At 44.0% G+C, this 19,062-nt stretch overlaps 1 protein-coding gene across 5 annotated transcripts in view; it reads right to left on the reverse strand.

Annotated features, from left to right (window-relative positions):
- Positions 1–19,062, reverse strand: part of CYP20A1 (cytochrome P450 family 20 subfamily A member 1) — a 279,688-nt gene that overhangs the window by 99,359 nt on the left and 161,267 nt on the right. For all 5 annotated transcript variants that reach the window (XR_014980004.1, XR_014980003.1, XM_085648947.1 and 2 more), the window contains exon 11: positions 7,628–7,692. Coding sequence is in view for 3 of the 5 variants with exons in the window: in XM_085648947.1 (XP_085505073.1) it covers positions 7,628–7,692 (65 nt within the window). In the remaining 2 variants the exon portion in view is untranslated. The remainder of the gene's footprint in view (positions 1–7,627; positions 7,693–19,062) is intronic.

A 19,062-nucleotide genomic window follows, 5' to 3' on the forward strand; every position in this document is an offset into this window, starting at 1 on the left:
TTCTTTGTTTCTTCAGAATCAGAGAAGTTAGTTTAACGTTAATAGATTATTCTATCTTATTAGGGAAACCAATTTCCAGTCCTGGACTTTCCAGAAACAACCTACTGTAATCTTAGAGTGGTTTCCCCAGATTACAATTAATTAAACAAATTGGAGTAACACGCTTGAAAACATTCATTTGAAAAATTTCATAATCAGGGACAGCCTTTTCCAGTAATGGAGAGGCTGTTCCTGATGACATGGAGTCATTTGATTATCTTACACTATTATTCAACCTCTCGACAAATCCGTACAGTTGACCTATGCTCCAAAATGACTGCTTTTACATCTCTGACCTCATAACCTAGCTCACTGCAGTTGCTTGATCACCCATGGTCATCCCCCTGGACTATTGCACTTCTGGGTTCCTTTCAACTTGATCTGCGACAAAGTCTGTGATGCCATCTTACTCACTAATCTGACAAATCTAGGCATCATTAGCATAAGCCTCTCCTTGTTTACCCCATGCCTTGAAAATTGATTTCACTTAGTATCTTGGTGCTTCTGCACCTCTCACAAATGTGTGGGTGCTGCACAGAGATCTATGTTGGGTGATCTCTTATCATAGATACCACCACTCTCCGGGACATCATTTCCTCTTTCAGGTTTAATTTTCACCAATTTATTAACAGCATATTCCTCGTCCAGTCTCTCCCATCTACTAGTTAAGTACCTTTAACAACTGGATGGCTCAGCTATATTGTATGCTCAAACTATCCAAAGCTCTATAGCTGAGTATCTACTTCTCATCACCTAGTGCTCGCTGCAAATTCTCCTCTCAACTCATAGCTACCTTGCCTTCTGATGAGAACCCAGGTACTTAGACAGCAATATGAAGTTAACTATCTTAATCACTATTAATAGCACCACTGTCAGTTTTCATTTTGGAAAGATCGAGGCCCAACTCTCACTCCAAATGGCCAATAACTTAAACAATACACCCATCTTAAGCAAACCAGACTATCCCAACAACTTACTTCTTGGCATTCTGCCGCTTTCTCCCTCTGCTACCTGCATGATGTTCAAATTCTCGGGCTCTACCCAAACCTCCTTCTCTCTGTGCTAGGAAATATGGCTCTATGCCTAAACAGAATATTAAACAAAAACAGAAGGTGAAGTGGTACATCCATATTCCACTAAAACGCGTACAGCCAACTGAAATGTGGCACTCACGTTACTGATCTCCTGTTCTCTAATCTTACATCTGCATTTTTCTATCTCTTTTACTACCATCTGTTACTTTTTAGATAAATCATGATCAGTCTAGTTTCTCTTCTCTATGTGTAGCACATATTGGCGAGATTTTCAACTTGCATTAACCATGTTCTGGATGTACAGCACCTCTGCAGGGTGACAGACCGTTCACTTCAGAGACTGCCATCCAACATTGCAAATGGGAAAGCCAACAGGTCAATGAATGGGTAATTGGGGGATTGGGTATTTTGAAGAGTCAATGACATAGAAAGGTGACATCCTAGGGTCAGTCTAACCAATCAATCAGGTTGGCATTTAACAAAATGGTATCTTATCAGTAGGAGTAATTTTGTAGCTTGAAGAATTTTCTGGATTCGTATGCTGTGCATTATTCCGCCATCTAGTGTTTGGGTTAGAAAATTCTGGTGATTGGCTGTCCATTTTAGTGATCCGTAAGCTTACTCTTGACTTTTACCTCATTTATGCCCTTGTTCACTTTGCCTCGCCTCATTTTCTGAGGAGGTGGGTGGGTAGCTCACAGGTGAATTCTGAAAATTGTTCTAGCTGCAAAACGACTGGTACATAGCAATTTTGTTTTGCAGTGTGAATCATTTCTGGATTCCCATGCTGTGCATCGCTTTCATAGCAGTTTCTTCACTGTGGTGGCTGGGTTGGAGATGGATGAGACTGAACTTGCAAATAAATGCTTTAGTACTCTATGCCCCACCTATGCTTCCCTGTTCACCTGTACATTGATGCAGGAGGGTTTTGTGAACACGTGGACTGACTACTATGTGGCTGTCATACAAATGACGCTCAGAGGAACGTTTGCAAGGAAAGCTAAGGTGGTTCCCTTATTTCTTGTCGAGTGTGCTCTTGGTTTATTTTTTAGTTGTATGCCAGCTTTTTTTGTGACACATTTGAATTGTCTGGCCTATCCATCTCGTGATCATGTTCTTGGTGAACAGTTTCACTTTGTTATTGTCTTGCCAGTGAATGATACAAAGAACTGTTTCCCCTTCCAGACTGGTTTTGTTCTCTCCAGGTAGTACATTATCACCTCACGTGCATCCAGTGTATGTAGTGCTCTCTCGGTCTGAGACTTTGGTCCTTGGAAAAAGCTAGGTATCTGGATTGCTTGGTTTATGTGAAAGTAAGATATGACCGTCGGCAGGAAGTGTGGGCTGGGACTACCCTGCCATTGTGTATTTGCAGATATGACTCCTGTATAGTGAGCGCTTACAGCTCACTTACCCTGCGAAGCGATGTCATTGCAATTAGAAACGCTTTTTTGAGCGTGATAGATTTTAAGGTTGATCTGTAGAGTGGTTCAAATGGTTCCTTCGTGAGTTGAGTAGGCACCACGTTTAGGGTCCATATGGGCATTGACACGATCCTTGGTGAAGATATCCTCTTGGCCCCTTCTAGGAACTGTTTGATCACTAGTGACAAAACTTCTTCCTATGTGTCCCCTTGTGAAGGCCACTATCAACGCCAGATGTACCTTTAGTGATGCGTAGGTTAGGCTGCTGTCTAGCAGGTGTGTAAGGTATCAGATGACTGTGGGTATCCTGTGTCCTGCCTTGAAAAAGTCAAAATATCTGGCACCAGCTTTTATGTCGCTCCCATTTCTGTGTACCATTTCCTTGTTGTTGGCCTTTTTGCTTCCCTGCCATTGCTTTCTCTGGGAGTCCCAAATGTCTGTACTTTCTCCCATTGCATGAAAAGTAGGTTGTGTAACACTGGCAGTCTCTTTACGTAGTTGTGAGCCATCTTTATCAGTTCTGAGAATCAGGTTTGTCTTGCCCACTGGAGGGCGATGAGTATCAACGTAATTTGTGATTGACTACACTTGTTTATTAGTGCTAAAAGTGAGATCAGGGGAAAAGTGTATGCAAATTTTCCTGTCCAATCTATCAACAGTGAATTCCCCAGGGAGTGACGGTGTAGATACCTGGATATAAAGAACCAGTATTTTGCGTACTGTGGTGTTATGAACAGGTCTATTTCTGGCGTCCCCCACCTTTTGAACACTTGTTTGGTCGCTGCTTTATTTAATTCCCACTCATGGAAGATAGATGTTTGTCTGCTCAGTTTGTCCACTTCCATGTGGTCTACTCCTAGTAGGTGTATTGTTGTTAGGGTTATCTGTCTCTGGATGGCCCTCCTCCATATCTATTCCACTAGTTTTGATTGGGCAAAGGATCTTGTTCCCTCTTGCTTGTGGAGGTAGAACATTGTCGTTGTGATGTCCGTCTGGACTTGTATTGATTTTCCCCATAACTGTTTCTGAAAGACTTTTAAGGCTAGGGACACAGTCCTTAGTTTCAGTATGTTGATATGCTTTACCGCTTCTTCTGGTTTCCAGACTCCTCTGAAGGTGAGCTTTTCCATATGGGCTCCCCATCCCACGTGTGAGGCATCCATGGTGAATGTCACAGTGGTAGTTGGTACAATGAAGGATCTTCCCAGTGTTATCTTCACTCCTTTCCACCCCGTCATTTCCTCCTGTACTCTTTGCATGACAACTCCCTGTCAATTGTGACCATTGGTTCGGGATCTGTTCCTGAATCAGTCTGATGTGCAGCCTCACACGTGGTACTAACGGCATGCAAGAGGTCATCATTCCCAGCAACTTCCCCAGTCCTCACTGTCAGAGACTGACCCTACTGGTAGCAACAAGCTTCTTGAGTTATCGCCAGTACCCTCTTCTTGCAGGGGGAACACCTTCCTTTGTGTTGTATTAATCCTTGCTCCTAAGGAAAGCTTTTCTCATTCTGTTGTGTGTGATGATTTCTCTGTGTTTATGGAGAACTCCAGTCTGTAGAGTGTCGTCATCACAGTTTTTAAGTGGTTTCTGCACTTGTGGAAGGAACTCGCCTTTATCTGCAAGTCGTTTAAGTAGGGGTATAGGTGTATTCCCTTTCTTCTTAGCTGCACCGCTAAGCACTTTGTGAATACCCTTGGATTGGATTTTATTCTGAATGGTAGTACTCTGAATTCGGAGTGCACCTTGTCTGTTGCAAAGTACTGGTACTTTCTCTATTGCCTGCTTTTGCAGCATTCTCTCACTTCCAGGCATACAAAGGTTTATTTCTTCGTTCGTACTGGTTGTTTTCTTTGGGCCCCGTTTTGAAGAGTGTTTTACTAGTTCTTTGCAAACGCTGTGTTGGATGATGTTGAGTAACCACATGACTGATGTGACCTCACTCCACTCCACTCCTGAAGTAAGGCTCCTATTCTTTCCCACCACAGGTGTTGTGTGGGAGCCCTGGCTTTGTAAGTCCCATACTTGCTGTTGCCGCACCTCTGGGCGGCTGCCCCCTGCCTCTCACTCATCTGCGAAAAGGCTAACTCTGTGGCATTTGGAATTGCCATAGTTGCTTCAGTGTCTGTGCATAATATATGTGTTGGAAGACCTGGTGTGTTGTGGTGGCTTGGAAAACCCTTCTACTCATCAGTCTTCTTGAAGGGCTCACTCCACTTCTCTGCTGTCCTCTAAACTGTAGGGCTCCCATCGATTTTGCAGTGTTGTTATCCTTTTTTAATTGTATTATCCACTGCACTTCCAAACAGGTGTCCCCCATTAAAAGGGGTGTCGATGATGTTGGCTCGAACTTCATTTTTGAAGCCTGAAACTTGTAGCCAGGCATCCCTCCTCAAGGTTTTCCCTGCCAACTGCTGTCTACTTGCTGTGTCAGTGGCATCCAGTGCTGATTTTAAGCATGTGTTTGCAATGTTCTTTCCCTCTTCCACAAGGGAGCTAGTTCTCTTCTGATACTACTCTTGCCATTGTTTCCTTAGTTCTGTCATCACCTCTCAGGTTGGTGGACATATATGCTAAGTTGTGCTGCCCCATTGTGGTGCGGCTCCTCTTTCAAAATTCCTCCCTTCCATTTCCATTCCTTTGCTTTCTTTAATCAGGGATGGCCCTGAGGTAGTTGGCACATTTGATCTTTTCCTGGCAGTGGCCACAATGAAGGAATCTGCTACTGCACTGGCCCAAATGTATGCAGGGTCTTTTCAATGAATGTTTGTATTTCTGTTCGACCCGGGGTGTCACGGACCTGAAGTCTGCTGCTTTTTAAAGGTTTCTCTCCCTTGGTCCAGGATGCTCGGAATCATTGGCAGGTACAGACTCTTTCCTTGCGAGGGTAGGAGTGTCTCGAGTAGAAAACCGGTCCTGCGATTTTTCTTACTCCAACTGGATCCCATACTAGTCTGCTGCCTTTTTGACAGTTTAGTTGTACATGGCAATGTCACCTGGAGGCAAAGGCCTCGATGGATATGTGTCTACTCCCTCTTCAGAAGAATCTGCCTCAAGGTCCTGCCATTGTTCTTTAATACCATCTGAGCCCTCAGGGTCCTGGAACAGACCTTGGGTCCTCTTCTTCATAAAATATTACTTGTTTCTCTTCTTCCTGAAGCTCTGGAGTCATTGGGGGTTCCATTTCCACAAAAGTATTTCTCCACCTGTATGTTCTCTGTCGAAGGTCTTGAAGGAGATGGAATTCTCAGAAGGAGGAATCTAAGTATTTCTTTTTTCGAAGGATCTCAATCATTTTGGCCTTGAGCGGTCTCTTTTTTCGCTCGATTTTGAGCGTGCATCCTTTGGTGTAGAGTGTGGTCCCAAGCCTCTTCTTAGGCATTGGAGTCTTGGCTGCCAGTGCCTCAGCTGCTCTCTTCTTGGATTTCAGAGGCAGCTTTTCGGGTTCTACAGTCCTATGTTCTCAGCTCACTCACCCCTTGCTTTTTCAGTGCTACCTGTCCACGCTTTTCTTTGTATTTCTTATGTTTTAGCTACAAGTCGATGTCATTGGAGACCTTTCCCTCGACTCCTTCGGTGGTGGTGATGATCTTCTTGCTCGACAGCCCAAGGTCTCTCACGATAGAGTTTCCTTCTGCCCCTGCATGACGTTGTGTGGCTGTCTTTGCTTCTCCCTTACTCTCAAAACTTCGGGCTTAAACTCTGCACAAGCCTTGCAGCACCAGATGCTGTGGTCTCTCAGTAGGCAGAGACTACACATCTGAGGGGTGTCCCGTAGGCAAACTTGTGGTAGCACTCCATGCAGAAACAGAAAGGTGTGTTCTCCATCTCACTCAGATCAGGAGGGGTCCTGCCTTTTCTAGTCGGCTGCCCATGTGTTCCACTTACTTCAGTGTGTTTTGGTGGAAATCAGTGAATTCTTTAGACAAGACTCCCTTCCTTCTGATGCGATTACGTTTCCCTCCGGAAATTCGATTTTCCTTTTGATGATCCTTCATTTTCTTTCTTCTCTTTTCAATATTTGGAAAGCTTTCAATGACAAAAAGAAGAAAGAAAGAGAAAAGAGACTAGTACAAGAGGGGCGTTCTGGATCCAACAACTAGGTGGCGGAATAATGCAAAGCATGTGAATCAGTGCTTAACTGGTAAAATAAAATTAGTGCCAGGGTCCTCATCAGGAGGACACTACAGCACCACCCACTGTCCCTGCCAGCGCTGCTAATGACGGAGCCAGAACAACAACTAACCATCACACTCTTACAAGTGTGACAATTCATACTTTTCCAGGACCCCAAAGCTATAAGAACGGCTAGGGAGGCAGGTATTAGTCATTGTAAATGTAAATTGTTGTGCTCATACCTAAATAAGCAGACAGTGCCACCAGGTATTCAAGGAGAGAAGGAGTCAGCCGCTAAGGCACATCCCATTAGTTAGACAAGACAATACTAGTCAGACCCTGCCTAACACTGGAAAAAGGAACCTTCAAAAGCGACTCCAGAAATAACCATGCTAAACCGTATCAAGGCAGTTAGTTTGTCAAACAATGCAGACCACACCTTATCCCACAGCATAAATAGTACCAAAGCCATGTAATCCCTGGCAGGGGTAAACCACTCTCATATGGTTTCCTTCGCCTAGTGGGATACTATTTAAATGTGATTACTGTTCATCCTTAAGCATGTGGCTCCCCTTGTGGAGAAGTAATCTATAAATGTTTGTACTAAACAGATCATAAGATGCAGAGCTGCAAACAGTAATTATTGTTCAGGAACCTGCAAGAAATCCTTTATTTGATACGACTCTGAGGCATACCAGGTTGTCATTACAGCCTTGGGTCTATATGTGTCTATATGTCTGCATGCAGAAGAGAGCTACGCACTCTACCACATACTGTCTGTTAAGGTATAAAAGGGGGAGTATTTCGTTCCTAGTCCCAGATGCTTTTTAAATGGATCTGTAAAAAGTGGGCATAAGTAACACCTATTATTGACAGCGTTTAAAATCAGCAAACATTGTGGTGTGAAGCACTATGTACAATCAAGATAAAACTCGAAAAAACGCATTATTTGAAGCATGACACCCAAGTGAGGTCTAAGAGCGGTCCTTAACGTTCCAAAATGCTACTTACCTGTAGGCTGAGGGCCAGGCTGTGCTGTCCTGAAGCACCACACCAATAGCATAAAGCACCAGGGTCTACAAAAAAAAAATACAAAAAAAACTGAGGAGGTGACCTCTGATTAAAGCTGTAAACAATTCACTTTATTTCCTCCAAACTCTTACCCATTCCCTCCACCCCATTTATCCTACCCACCAATCAACTGGTTCTGTCTACCTTTGCTGCTTCACAGGAATCAGAGTCATAACCACAGAAAAAAAAGTCTCGCCTCCCCCCACCAGCCCAGGCCATCTTCATGTACACCAAGCACAAATACATGCCGTTGTCTCTATTGGTGCCCCTCCTTGCCAAGCAACCTCAGCGAGGCACTTTAAAGTTACCTCCTTCAACTCAAGGGATACACCAGTCAACCTAAACTCTTGCAGCCAACATCACTTGGAGAAAGTTCGACATGATTACTGGTGCAACTTGGTGTGGATCCAGATTGTACAAATGTGCAATATTGTGCCTGCTCCATCATTGTGTGGATGATCTACAATCTACAGTTCTCATAAATAAAGGAGGATCAGTGACAGAAAGTTGCTGAACCATTCTCTAGTGAAATACTAGATTATGCTGTGCTGTGAACAGAGTTGTCAGAACATTCTAAAATAAAAAGGTGTTTCATAGAACGTATTTTGTTCAAACCAAAAAGTAAAGCAGTCAGATACGGCTGCTGTCTCACAAGGTACGATGTACGAGCAAAGGGAGAACAGGCGCAGATATTTTTAAGGCTGGATCAGCCATCACTTAATCAATAAAGGAATAGTTACGGTAAGTAGGCATTTTATATGGTGAAATGCTGCATCTTCTACTGTAGAGGGGGGTGGAACATAATGCAAATTTTACCTGTTCCACTAAGGCTGGAATGTTTGTTAAACTCTAATCATGATCACTCCAATAGCAACTCTGTTACCAACAACCATCCTCCATCTTAGGAGGTCCACCTCCTTTGTGTGACAAGCAGAAGCAACAGGCAAGAACAAATACACACAAAGCACTGCATTTTAGAATGTTCTATTGTGTTTTTGACTGAAATTTCAGTATAGCCTATTTCGCTAGTGACCTTTTACAGTTAAATATTTATTCTCTCTACTGTTTGTGTACGGCATCATTTAGATTGTGCCAGGCTTCATAATGATTATTTTATCCTAACAATGGTTCACAGATTCATATTACAAACATATTTTTAAATCACATATATTTAAATCACACAATACTAGACACCTAAGATGAAAAATGTGAAAATAGATAATAAAGAGTATGGCCCTTATATAAGAAACAAATTTTAAATTATAGAACCATATAAAACATTCTTTATAAAAAAATAATATCGTGAGGCTCAGACATATAAGCTGGTACATATAACAATTAGTAGACATACACAACCAGACAGATGGCATACACAAAGAGGTTACATAAAAGTCGGAGTTCCAAACCAACACTGGAACTGCAACACACAAAACAAAGTGTCCTCCATAAATTGTGGCCACAATTGCGTCTACGACGTTTCGACCTTTGTCATAAGTACATGGTCATCATCCGGACAGATAAATAACTGAGCATCCCACCAGATACATTTATTTGCTGGAATGTCACAAGCAAAATGTAACTCAATGCTTGTGTTTAAACATCTTTATATGTTTGTGTGAAATGGAGATATGAACTGAGCATACTCTAAAATTCAACTTCTTTCAACTCGTAATCTCAGTGGCTGTATAGGGTTAGTCATACACAACCAGCAACGAATGGCAAAAGTCCTTTCAATGTCTTTCTCCAAAAAGGCTCCCGAACGTCAGTGAATTTACTAAATTCATCGCAACTCAATTGCCGAATATCCGTCTACGAGGAAAGAAGTTGAATTTTAGAGTATGCTCCGTTCATATCTCCATTTCACACAAACATATAAAGATTTTTAAACACAAGCATTGAGTGTACTATGAGTATTTCGTGTACACTGTGAACCATTGTTAGGATAAAATACTGATTGCCCCTGGTTCAGGTGGTTAGGGCTGCCCCTGTGGTGGTTAATTAGACTTCATAATGAGGCTCGGCCATGGTCAACGCCACTTTGGATGAAGCGAAGCGAAGGAGCCTGTGTTGGATCACATGTGTGCCACTTAAGAGTCGCCACTTCATAATGTTTCTCTGGTTCTCATTTTTCTGAGGATGTCGGTAAGCTCTGCTCCCCTTAAAGTCATATCACCCCCATTTGCTACCTTTCTAGGCAATGTTTTGTGGCATGGCACAGGGACGCAGGCACACTGATGTCTATTAACGGAGGTTCTCCAGTAGCCTGTAGCTTCAATAGCTCATTGTGGAATTATTCTCCCACCTAGTCAGTGAGATCCGGGAGCACGCAGCCAGCCTCCCGCAGTGAATCTGTTCAGGTGGCCGTCTAACATTCCTGGGACGGCAGGGCAAAGTGTGTTGGGACCCACCAGTTATTCGTTTTACTTTCTCCACAGGCTGGTAGTTATCCTCCTCTGCAATATGAATTGGAAATCGCAATTTCTCTTCCGCTTTAACCTCTAACTGTCCAAGGCTATTTAATCAATCACTTGTTTTCAGAGTCCTGCTCCTGTCCAAAGAGCAGTGTGTGGTGCTAGAATAAACAGGAGACCACAGACCGAGCGTAATAAAGTTGCTAAGGTACGTAACTTTTGCTTACTCCATAAACAGTCATAAAACCTAAAGCATAAACAGATCCTTAAGTTGCGAAGAGTTATCCAATATCGAACTTAGAGGAGGCACAGAGACAGACAGCAGGATCCGCATTGTACAAAAATTGGGACATCAATGGGCAACGAGCCTCTGGTTCATGATCAGTGTCTCTTCAGAATTCAACTAGTTGGAGAAGATTTTGAAGGATCATGGCCAGTCCTTAATAATCCTGCTTGCAATAGGACAATGAAGCTGGACTCAAGAGTAGATCTCATCATCTAAAATGCGCTCTTATCACTGAAGCTTTTTGTCCTCCAGCAGGGTGTTTAAGAGGCCGTTGAGATCCGTGGAAGATGGTACCCAAGACGCAGTGCTACATACAGTGCAGCAAACAAAAGATGGCGCTGAAATGTAGGCATTGGTCTTTTTTTTTTTTTTAAACACACAGCTAAGGTTATAGCCTATATGTAGGCAAGACCTAAAAAAATGGTAAAACTGCACAGAGACTTTCCTACCATCTTACTATCTGGATAAAGGTTAACAAGCCAGGTACTGTGCAGGAATAGGAGGAGGGAATATTTCTTGAAAACCCCGCCTGTGCTGTGCTGTTTGGCAGACAACCTGCAACATTTTATTCTAGTCCGCTGGATTTCCTTCAAGTCTCTTCCAGGCACACGTGTATCTCTCCCTTTTGCCATCATGGCCATACCAAAACTGAAATATTCTTCGATCAGATAAGGCCCACGAAAAAGGAACCATTGTCTATTTCTTGGTGAACAATGTTCAGTGTTGGTCAGAGAACTTGGAACTCTTCCTCGCATCTCTCAGGCACCATAACTTTAAAGACTGCCAAGATGGCGGAGCAGGGTTACTGTTCACGAGACCAGGAAACGGCCACAGTATTACTGTAATTGACAGAGAGCCCAGCGTACTTTTCTTCTGTGTGTATTCTTAGCATGAGATGCAGGGTCCCGTGGCAGCAACAGAGAAACAAATACATACGAACCATGACAGCTACACAAGCAAGTCACGAGTCCAGGGCGGAATGAAATCCCCTATTTTTGGCACAAGTTAGCCATCTGATTATATGTCACTGGCTCTTAAAACGAATTAGACACGCAGGTTCCTCCCCATATTTTTGTAACGGTCTCGAGCTACGGAAACAGAAAAGGGATCTGTTCGCAGAGACCAGTTAAGAATATAAAAAAAATTTGAATTTATATTTAGATATCGGAGTGTGGCAAATGTGAACAATGAACAGATTCTTCGTCGTATACACATGGTGCCAATGTCTTACTCTTCTGTGTCATCAAGTCGAGCTGAACTGTACGATCATTCTTTTTTTCCTATTGAACCCAATTTTCCAATTTCGAGTTATATTTTGCACCTACGAAAATCATCACAAATAGCACGATTTATTGCCATCAAAACTATAAAGTGGTAGAAAAAGATGTCCGCGCTACCGTACTGTATTAGAGATAAACAACACTCTAGCTACTGGTGAAACCAAATGGCTAAATGTATAAACAATAGTAATAGCATTTTCCAAATAGCAATTTTTTGCGAATCGCTATTTGGTAATCGCTATTACTAATGTACAAAGAGGTTATTTAATCCCTACTTAATAAATCGCAATTCGTAGTGTTTCGCAAATAGACCTACCGTATGAATATTAATGAGGTAGGTCTCAATCTGTGACCCACTATGATTCTGCGAATCAGCTAGTTTGCAACCACAAAAAGACTAAGTACATCTTGCCCGAAGTTTGCAATCTTGAAATTGCCATTACCGAAAGCTGGGCATTAACCAAGATAGATCTTCCACATTCCAGCTGTGTTGCCCATTTCCCTTGCATGCCCCTTCCACACAGAAAAGCACGGGGCATCTGCAAACGGACAAAGGATCTACGATAGAGGTCTTGCCTTCCCTGTAAGATGCTGTCAAGAGAAGTGTCCTGTGTTCATTCACAAATACCAAGTCAGTCATTTCTGGGGACACAGGAATAAAGGTGCGGTTTGCCCGCATTTCAACTAATTCCGAGTGCGGTAATAGTGTGCATTTCCAAGTTGAATGTACTCTGAGCAGCTCCTGATAAATGAGGAATAACCCCATGAATCGACATTCCTGCACCCAATTAAAATTGAAATGCATTAGCTATAATACCCTTTGTTCAGGGCACTAGTCCAAAAAATTGAGAAGTGGGGGGAATAAGCCAGTTAGGCAGTATGCAAGTGAGATCATGGCATGTGACATCACAGGAAGTGACATCACAACCCATGACCTAAAAGGAAGTGACTTCATATCTTAAAACCTCACACATGTTTAGCGGGTATATCATGACTATATTTGGAGGCACTGCAATATTTAAGAAATGAGCTTTTGTGTCGGGGTTGTGCCAAAAAAGTGACGGAACCCAATGCAAAGTGGGCCTCAACGTATATATATATTTTTTTTAAATTGCCACCAATAATTGGCAACAAGGAGAAACGTGGCAGTAAATATGTTCTGCTTAATTGATTACAAAGTCTGCATTTTAACATATCTTATGAGGTTAAGGGACCTGCTGCATAGATCTTTATGTGCCCAGTAAATCTTAGGGAATAATAATATGATAACTCTGGGGGTTAATGTACTTGCTGGAGAGATCTGTGCTTTGTCTAGTCCCAGTTTTGCATCAAAGTAGCACAAAGATACTTTGATGTCTCCTGCAAAGCACATCATGCGACGCACAGATGCCATTTTTAGGTCTCGCCTGGCGTAGGCTGCGCAGACATGCGCAGTCTCGCAGGCGAGATTTAATGATTTAGGGTAGCTTTCACTAGTGGGGTGTAAGCCCCGCCCCTCGTTTCCATTGGCTGGCGTCACCGTTTATGGTAAACGGTGGCCAGCAATTGGAAAAGAGCTTCCAGTGACGTACACTTTTCTCTTTTAGAGCCGTCCCAGTTGGACTGGCTGCCCCGACTTACTGCTGGCGTAAAAGGTTTATCATCTTTATGGGGCCAAACACATGGCCCCATAAGATAAGAAACCTTTTAGCACAAAAGGAAGTCAGGCGAGTCAGTCCAACTGGGACGGCTCTAAAAGAGAAAAGTGTCTCTGGCTTCTCTGGTGCCTTTAACAATCGTGGGCGCTATACCCCGACATTGTCACGTGAGAGCTTGTGTCTCACTCTTCGCCAACCAGCAGGAAGTGCGTGAATCTTCTGGGAGCGAGGGGCCCTTATGGAGGGGACACAGTGTATCCCCCACGAGCACGAGAGTACCTCTGAGGCACGTGACAGTGAGTGCACGTGTGAGGGCGTGGGAGATCTGCAGAGCCGTGTTTTTTGGCTTGCAATTTTATATAGCTCGAACTCAACCCGGAGGTATCATGGCACTATACACGAGCACCAGTTGTTGCAGACGGGCACATCCATGTTTTGTTAGGTGTGGGGAGATGAAGTGATTTGTCCAGAATCACAAGAGGTTGAGCCGCAGAGACTCGAACCTGGTAACCCAGCTTTGAGGTCATATGCTCTAACCGTTAGGCCACATCTTAATGAGTCCAGCCTGCAGGGACAGGGGCCCATGTACTTTCCCTCCAGAGTGTGTCACTCCTGGGCGTGTCACTCTTGAGTTTGTCAGTCCTGTGTGTCTTTCCTGAGGTTATCACTCCTGGATGCATCACTACTGGGTGTGTCATTACTGAGGGTGTCACTCCTGAGTGTGTCACTGGGGCGTGGGGGTGAGCAAACAACTCCGTACTGGTCACCATGTTCTATTTGTATGCCGATGCTTGTTTAAACCCGAGAGGCGCTTGGTGGGCGCTATACCCCAACCTTGTCACGTGAGAGCTTGTGTCTCACTCTTCGCCAACCAGCAGGAAGTGTGTGAATCTTCTGGGAGAGAGAGGCACTTATGGAGGGGAGAGAGTGCATCCCCCACGAGCACGAGAGTACCTCTGAGGCACGTGACAGTGAGAGCATGTGTGAGGGCGTGTAAGATCCGCAGAGCCATGTTTTTTGTCTTGCAGTTTTATATAGCTCCAACTCGACCTGGTGGTATGATGGCGCTTTAAACGAGCACCAGCTGTCCCAGATGGGCACATCCATGTTTTGTTAGGCGTGGGGAGATGAAGTGATTTGCCCATAATCACAAGAGGTTGTGCCGCAGAGACTCGATCCTGGTTACCCAACTTCGAGGTTGTACGCTCTAACCGTTGGGCCACATCTTAATGAGTCCAGCCTGCAGGGACAGGGGCCCATGTACTTACACTCCAGAGTGTGTCACTCTTAAGTTTGTCAGTCCTGTGTGTCTCTCCTGAGGTTATCACTCATGGATGTATCACTACCGGGTGTGTCATTACTGGGTGTGTCATTACCGAGGGTGTCACTCCTGAGTGGGTCACTGGGGCGTGGGGTAGAGCAAACAACCCCGTACTGGTCACTGTGTTCTATTTGTATGACGATGCTTGTTTAAACCCGAGATGCGCTTGGTGGGCGCTATACCCCGACTTTGTCACATGAGAGCTTGCGTCTCACTCTTCGCCAACCAGCAGGAAGTGCGTGAATCTTCTGGGAGCGAGGGGCACTTATGGAGGGGGGGGAAGAGTGCATCCTCCACGAGCACGAGAGCATCTCTGAGGCCCGTGACAGTGAGTGCACGTGTGAGATCTGCAGAGCCATGTTTTTTGTCTTGTAGGTTTATATAGCTCAAACTCAACCCGGAGGTATCAGGGTGCTTTACACGAGCACATCCATGTTTTGTTAGGCGTGGGGAGATGAAGTGATTTACCCGGAATCACAAGAGGTTGAGCCGCAGAGACTCGAACCTGGTTACCAAGCTTCGAGGTCGTTACGCTCTAGCCGTAAGGCCACATCTTATTGATGCGGCCGCGAGACGCGATATGTGGTGGGGGAGGGAGAGAAGCGGGAGTTGTCTGCGCGCGCGGCCAATGCTTGGAAAAACAAGCATTGAAAATGCAATAGGCCTCGCCTTTGATTAAGTTAAAGCCATTTGCTTTGCTAATGGTATTGTGTAGCAAAGCAAATGGCTTTAACTTAATAAAAGGCGAGACCTATTGCATTTTTAATGCTTGTTATTTTATGTAGGTGGGTAAGCGGGCTACTGTTTTTAACACAGAGATCCTTTTGTTACTTGCAGTCCATAAATTGTAATCCTTCTAATATAGTACACTGATCTATGAAGGACATGTGACTCCTATATCTTGTAGCCCTCACTGCCTTATGTAACAGATCCTATACATTGATTTACAGACATATGATTTACAGTCAATGTATGTATGTGTGATGTAAAGCACTCCAACACCCTGGATTGGGATGAGTAGCACTATAATAGAAATAAAATAAAAAAATAGTGGTATTTTAACTTGTTATTTGGGTAAATACTGCGACAGACCTACACATATGACATTCTTACACTGTATACACATGTCTTGTATACACGGTCTGAACAAAGTCAAAAGCATGCCTCTCTTAATTTCCTGTGAAATAATAGCACGGTGTGAGCCTTTGTTTCCCCTCCATTGCATTTGTAGCTTGGTGTGTGGTTCCAGATAGGTACCTGCCAGGATACACAATCAAAAGGAGGCCTGATGGCCCCTAACTTCAGCCTTTGTTTTATGATCAGCTGAAGTTTAAAATAAAAAAGCCACCTCGCCTGCAACCAATGTGCAGGCGCTTCTGAATGTACCTGGTGTCTGAAAATTACACCGGAAAAGTTTAGCACATTTCTAAGCATGGACATCGATTCACCAAAATGCTAGGGGCAGCGAAAGTGACATCATGTATTTGACCTTTGACCATGAATCTTCCGAGGGAGTGATGTCACATGGCCTTAATCCCAATTGCATCACAATGATTAGCATTGGTGAAGTTCAATAATAAATGCATGAATAATATAACACAAACAAATGTCTATTTTTGGATATCATCTATTTAAAGGTATGGATATAATATGTCTAAGAAACAGTTACCTGAATTGTAGTAAGCAAGCAAAGTGAGTCGGACTACTTCTAGTGGGGATTGGAAGGTGGGAGCTTCTCTCCCCTGGGAACATTTTGAAAACAAAATGGGCTCTAATAGTGCATTTCAAGTCCTTTCATGGTGTGCCAAGCTATTGAAATCTGACAGTCCCAATGAGATGACACAATTATGTTTTTTAAATGTCTTATGTGTGCCCTATATGTCAAAAATTACTTCCATTGCTAGTACCAGCATTTTGCTATGGGTGTCCCTTTTGCCGAAGCATTACATACAATATGCCAGTGCCAGAGGTTTGCTAATATTGCTATCCATGTAGTGGGGGGGAGGCCCTTATATAAAAAGTTAAGTCTAGTATGTCAAGGACCCCATTTTGTCATGGATGGTCCCCTGACATATGCCACGTTGTCCTCCTTTATGACAAGAATTTCCTCCAATGTGCCAGCATTATCACTGTTACGCGACACTAAAGAATGGGGGTGCTCCCAAGTACTAACATAAAATCACTGTGTGGTAACTGTTCCTAAAGCAAAGACCCATAACCAACTTGGTTACGTTTGAGAGAAAAATGGAGGAAAGGAAGGTAGTCTCTATATGTTGGTCCCAGTTGATGAAGGTGGAGGAATTTCTCCTTTGGAAATTAGTGCCCTTACACACTCTTGCGAGTGTCATGCTTCATCATCGGGCGTTGCTCCTTGTGGGGGTGGCGCTGCTGTCCCCCACGGGCCCCGCAACAGAGGTCTTTGTCGGAGATCTTTTCAGGAGACGCCGCAGTTGTGCATGCGGGTGTGTGGGCCTAAAAGGGTTGGTGCAATTGTCTTAAAATTACCCCGCCGGTACCCTGAGGTCAATTCTTATTTGTAGGTCCAGGAGGTAAGGATAGAAGAATTATACAGGGGCGTTGGAGCACCTCTATTAACGTGTGTGACTGTGAATGTGTGTGTTGGTCAACATGTTTCACGCTGGGAATGGGTCCCTAGTGGATCCCTAAGCGCTTCGTCAGGACCATGTGGAGTGAAATAGTGAAACAAAAATAGGAGTAGGGAAAAGACACCCTATCTTCCTATGGTACCTCTTTTCAAGTGTAAGTGCATTATTTGCGCTCAAAGGAACACCTCACTCATGTTCCTGTTGATACCTAGTGGTGAGAAACATCGGGAGCAAAAGACAAACATATAGGGACAAACATGAGTCATGCCGGGTGTAGATCCACAATAAACTTAATTGTAGCATTTGGTTTTCGCCATGCATATTATTGTGGCAGTTTGTGGGAAAAGGTGCCCCAGACATACTTTCACTGCCACATGTGCACGTCTGACAGCATCAGCTGTCTGTGTCTTTAATCAGTGATGAGGTCTTATGCACTGGCCTCGTGATGGCTGTGCATACCGGATTTTAATCGAGTACGGTGTGTCCAGAACACTCGTTTTTATCATGGTGGCCACCAGGGATAGTAATGCAAAAGTGCGCTTCATGAGTGAATCTAGTATCACGCGATCGGATGTTGCGTAATCTCGGGCTGTTCAATACCAATGTTCGGTAGTGAGACACACTTTCATATACGCGAGGCATAATCTCCAATAAGCACACACACTCATTAAATGCTCTCATACTCATTACCCCTTAAAAGAAAACAATGTGCCTCTTCGGAAAATCCCCGTGGTCTTGAGGGGGAATATCTGTGGAATGAGAATGCCAAAGTGAGCCACGTGCACGGAGAACATACCTGTTTCTGTCGTGTTGGAGCAGCGGAGTAATACTTACATTAAAGCCACTTCGTTCAGGCCCGTTACCTGCACTGCCGCTGGATGGACGACAGAGAAATACAAGGCGGCGTCCACACGATTAAGAATGCTCGCGGGCGGAGTGATGGGGTTCACGGGGGGCGTGTCCTACAGACGGCAGCTTGTTCTCTGAGGTGGTAGATTAGAAATGCAGAGAACAGCGGCCATCTTGTAATGATATCATAGGACTCACCTGTATTGTGTCATTAATGTTGAATGCGATGGAAATTATGTACTAATGTGCAACATAATGAGTTTGGGTATATGCACGGTGGCTATGACTCTATAATTAAGTAAATTCTGGTCGTGAAAGAGATAGTTTGTTGACCTCGCTGTCCTTCCATATAGCGATGCCAACAGAGTGTATGCAACTTGTTACGCTTAATGATTGCGTGTTTTGTACATTTTCACGGGAGGGGGCTAACGTCATAAGAGTGATAGCTGTCATGAACAGTACACCTACTCCTCGGGGTTATAGATGTCAAATGGGTTCTGCTGACTATACCCCGGTTCATTCTACGGTCATACTGGGATATTGTGTGGCATTCTATGACCTGTGATACTCTATTGTTGGTGTCCCATCAGTGGCCATATCACTAGTGTATGTCAAAAGCTTGTGCAATGCCATACTTTGAGAAAAGGTCCATCACATACCTTAGTGGAAGGTAGTACACTATGCAGTGGATGGGCTGCTTGTATGATGGTAGGGAGACCCTACAAAGCCGTTTCTGGGGTAGTCCATCTTAGTGTGCCAGTATTCGACTACTCCCTTTCTAAGACTCTAGGTCACAATTCCGCCCACGGAATGTCGTTGTTTAGTCCTCGTGTATTGTTTTTCAATCGGAACACCCAGCGTTGTTCTTGCCTGAACAGTGTGGTGGGAGTCCAGTTGGAATTGGCTTCGATGATGGTCCATTTCAGGTTCATCTCCAGGAAATGGTTTTGTAGCTTAGTATTGGTCTTTTTACACCGTATGGTGC

The sequence above is a fragment of the Triturus cristatus genome, chromosome 3_2 (assembly GCF_964204655.1).
Source record: "Triturus cristatus chromosome 3_2, aTriCri1.1, whole genome shotgun sequence".
NCBI classification, from domain to species: Eukaryota; Metazoa; Chordata; class Amphibia; order Caudata; family Salamandridae; genus Triturus; species Triturus cristatus.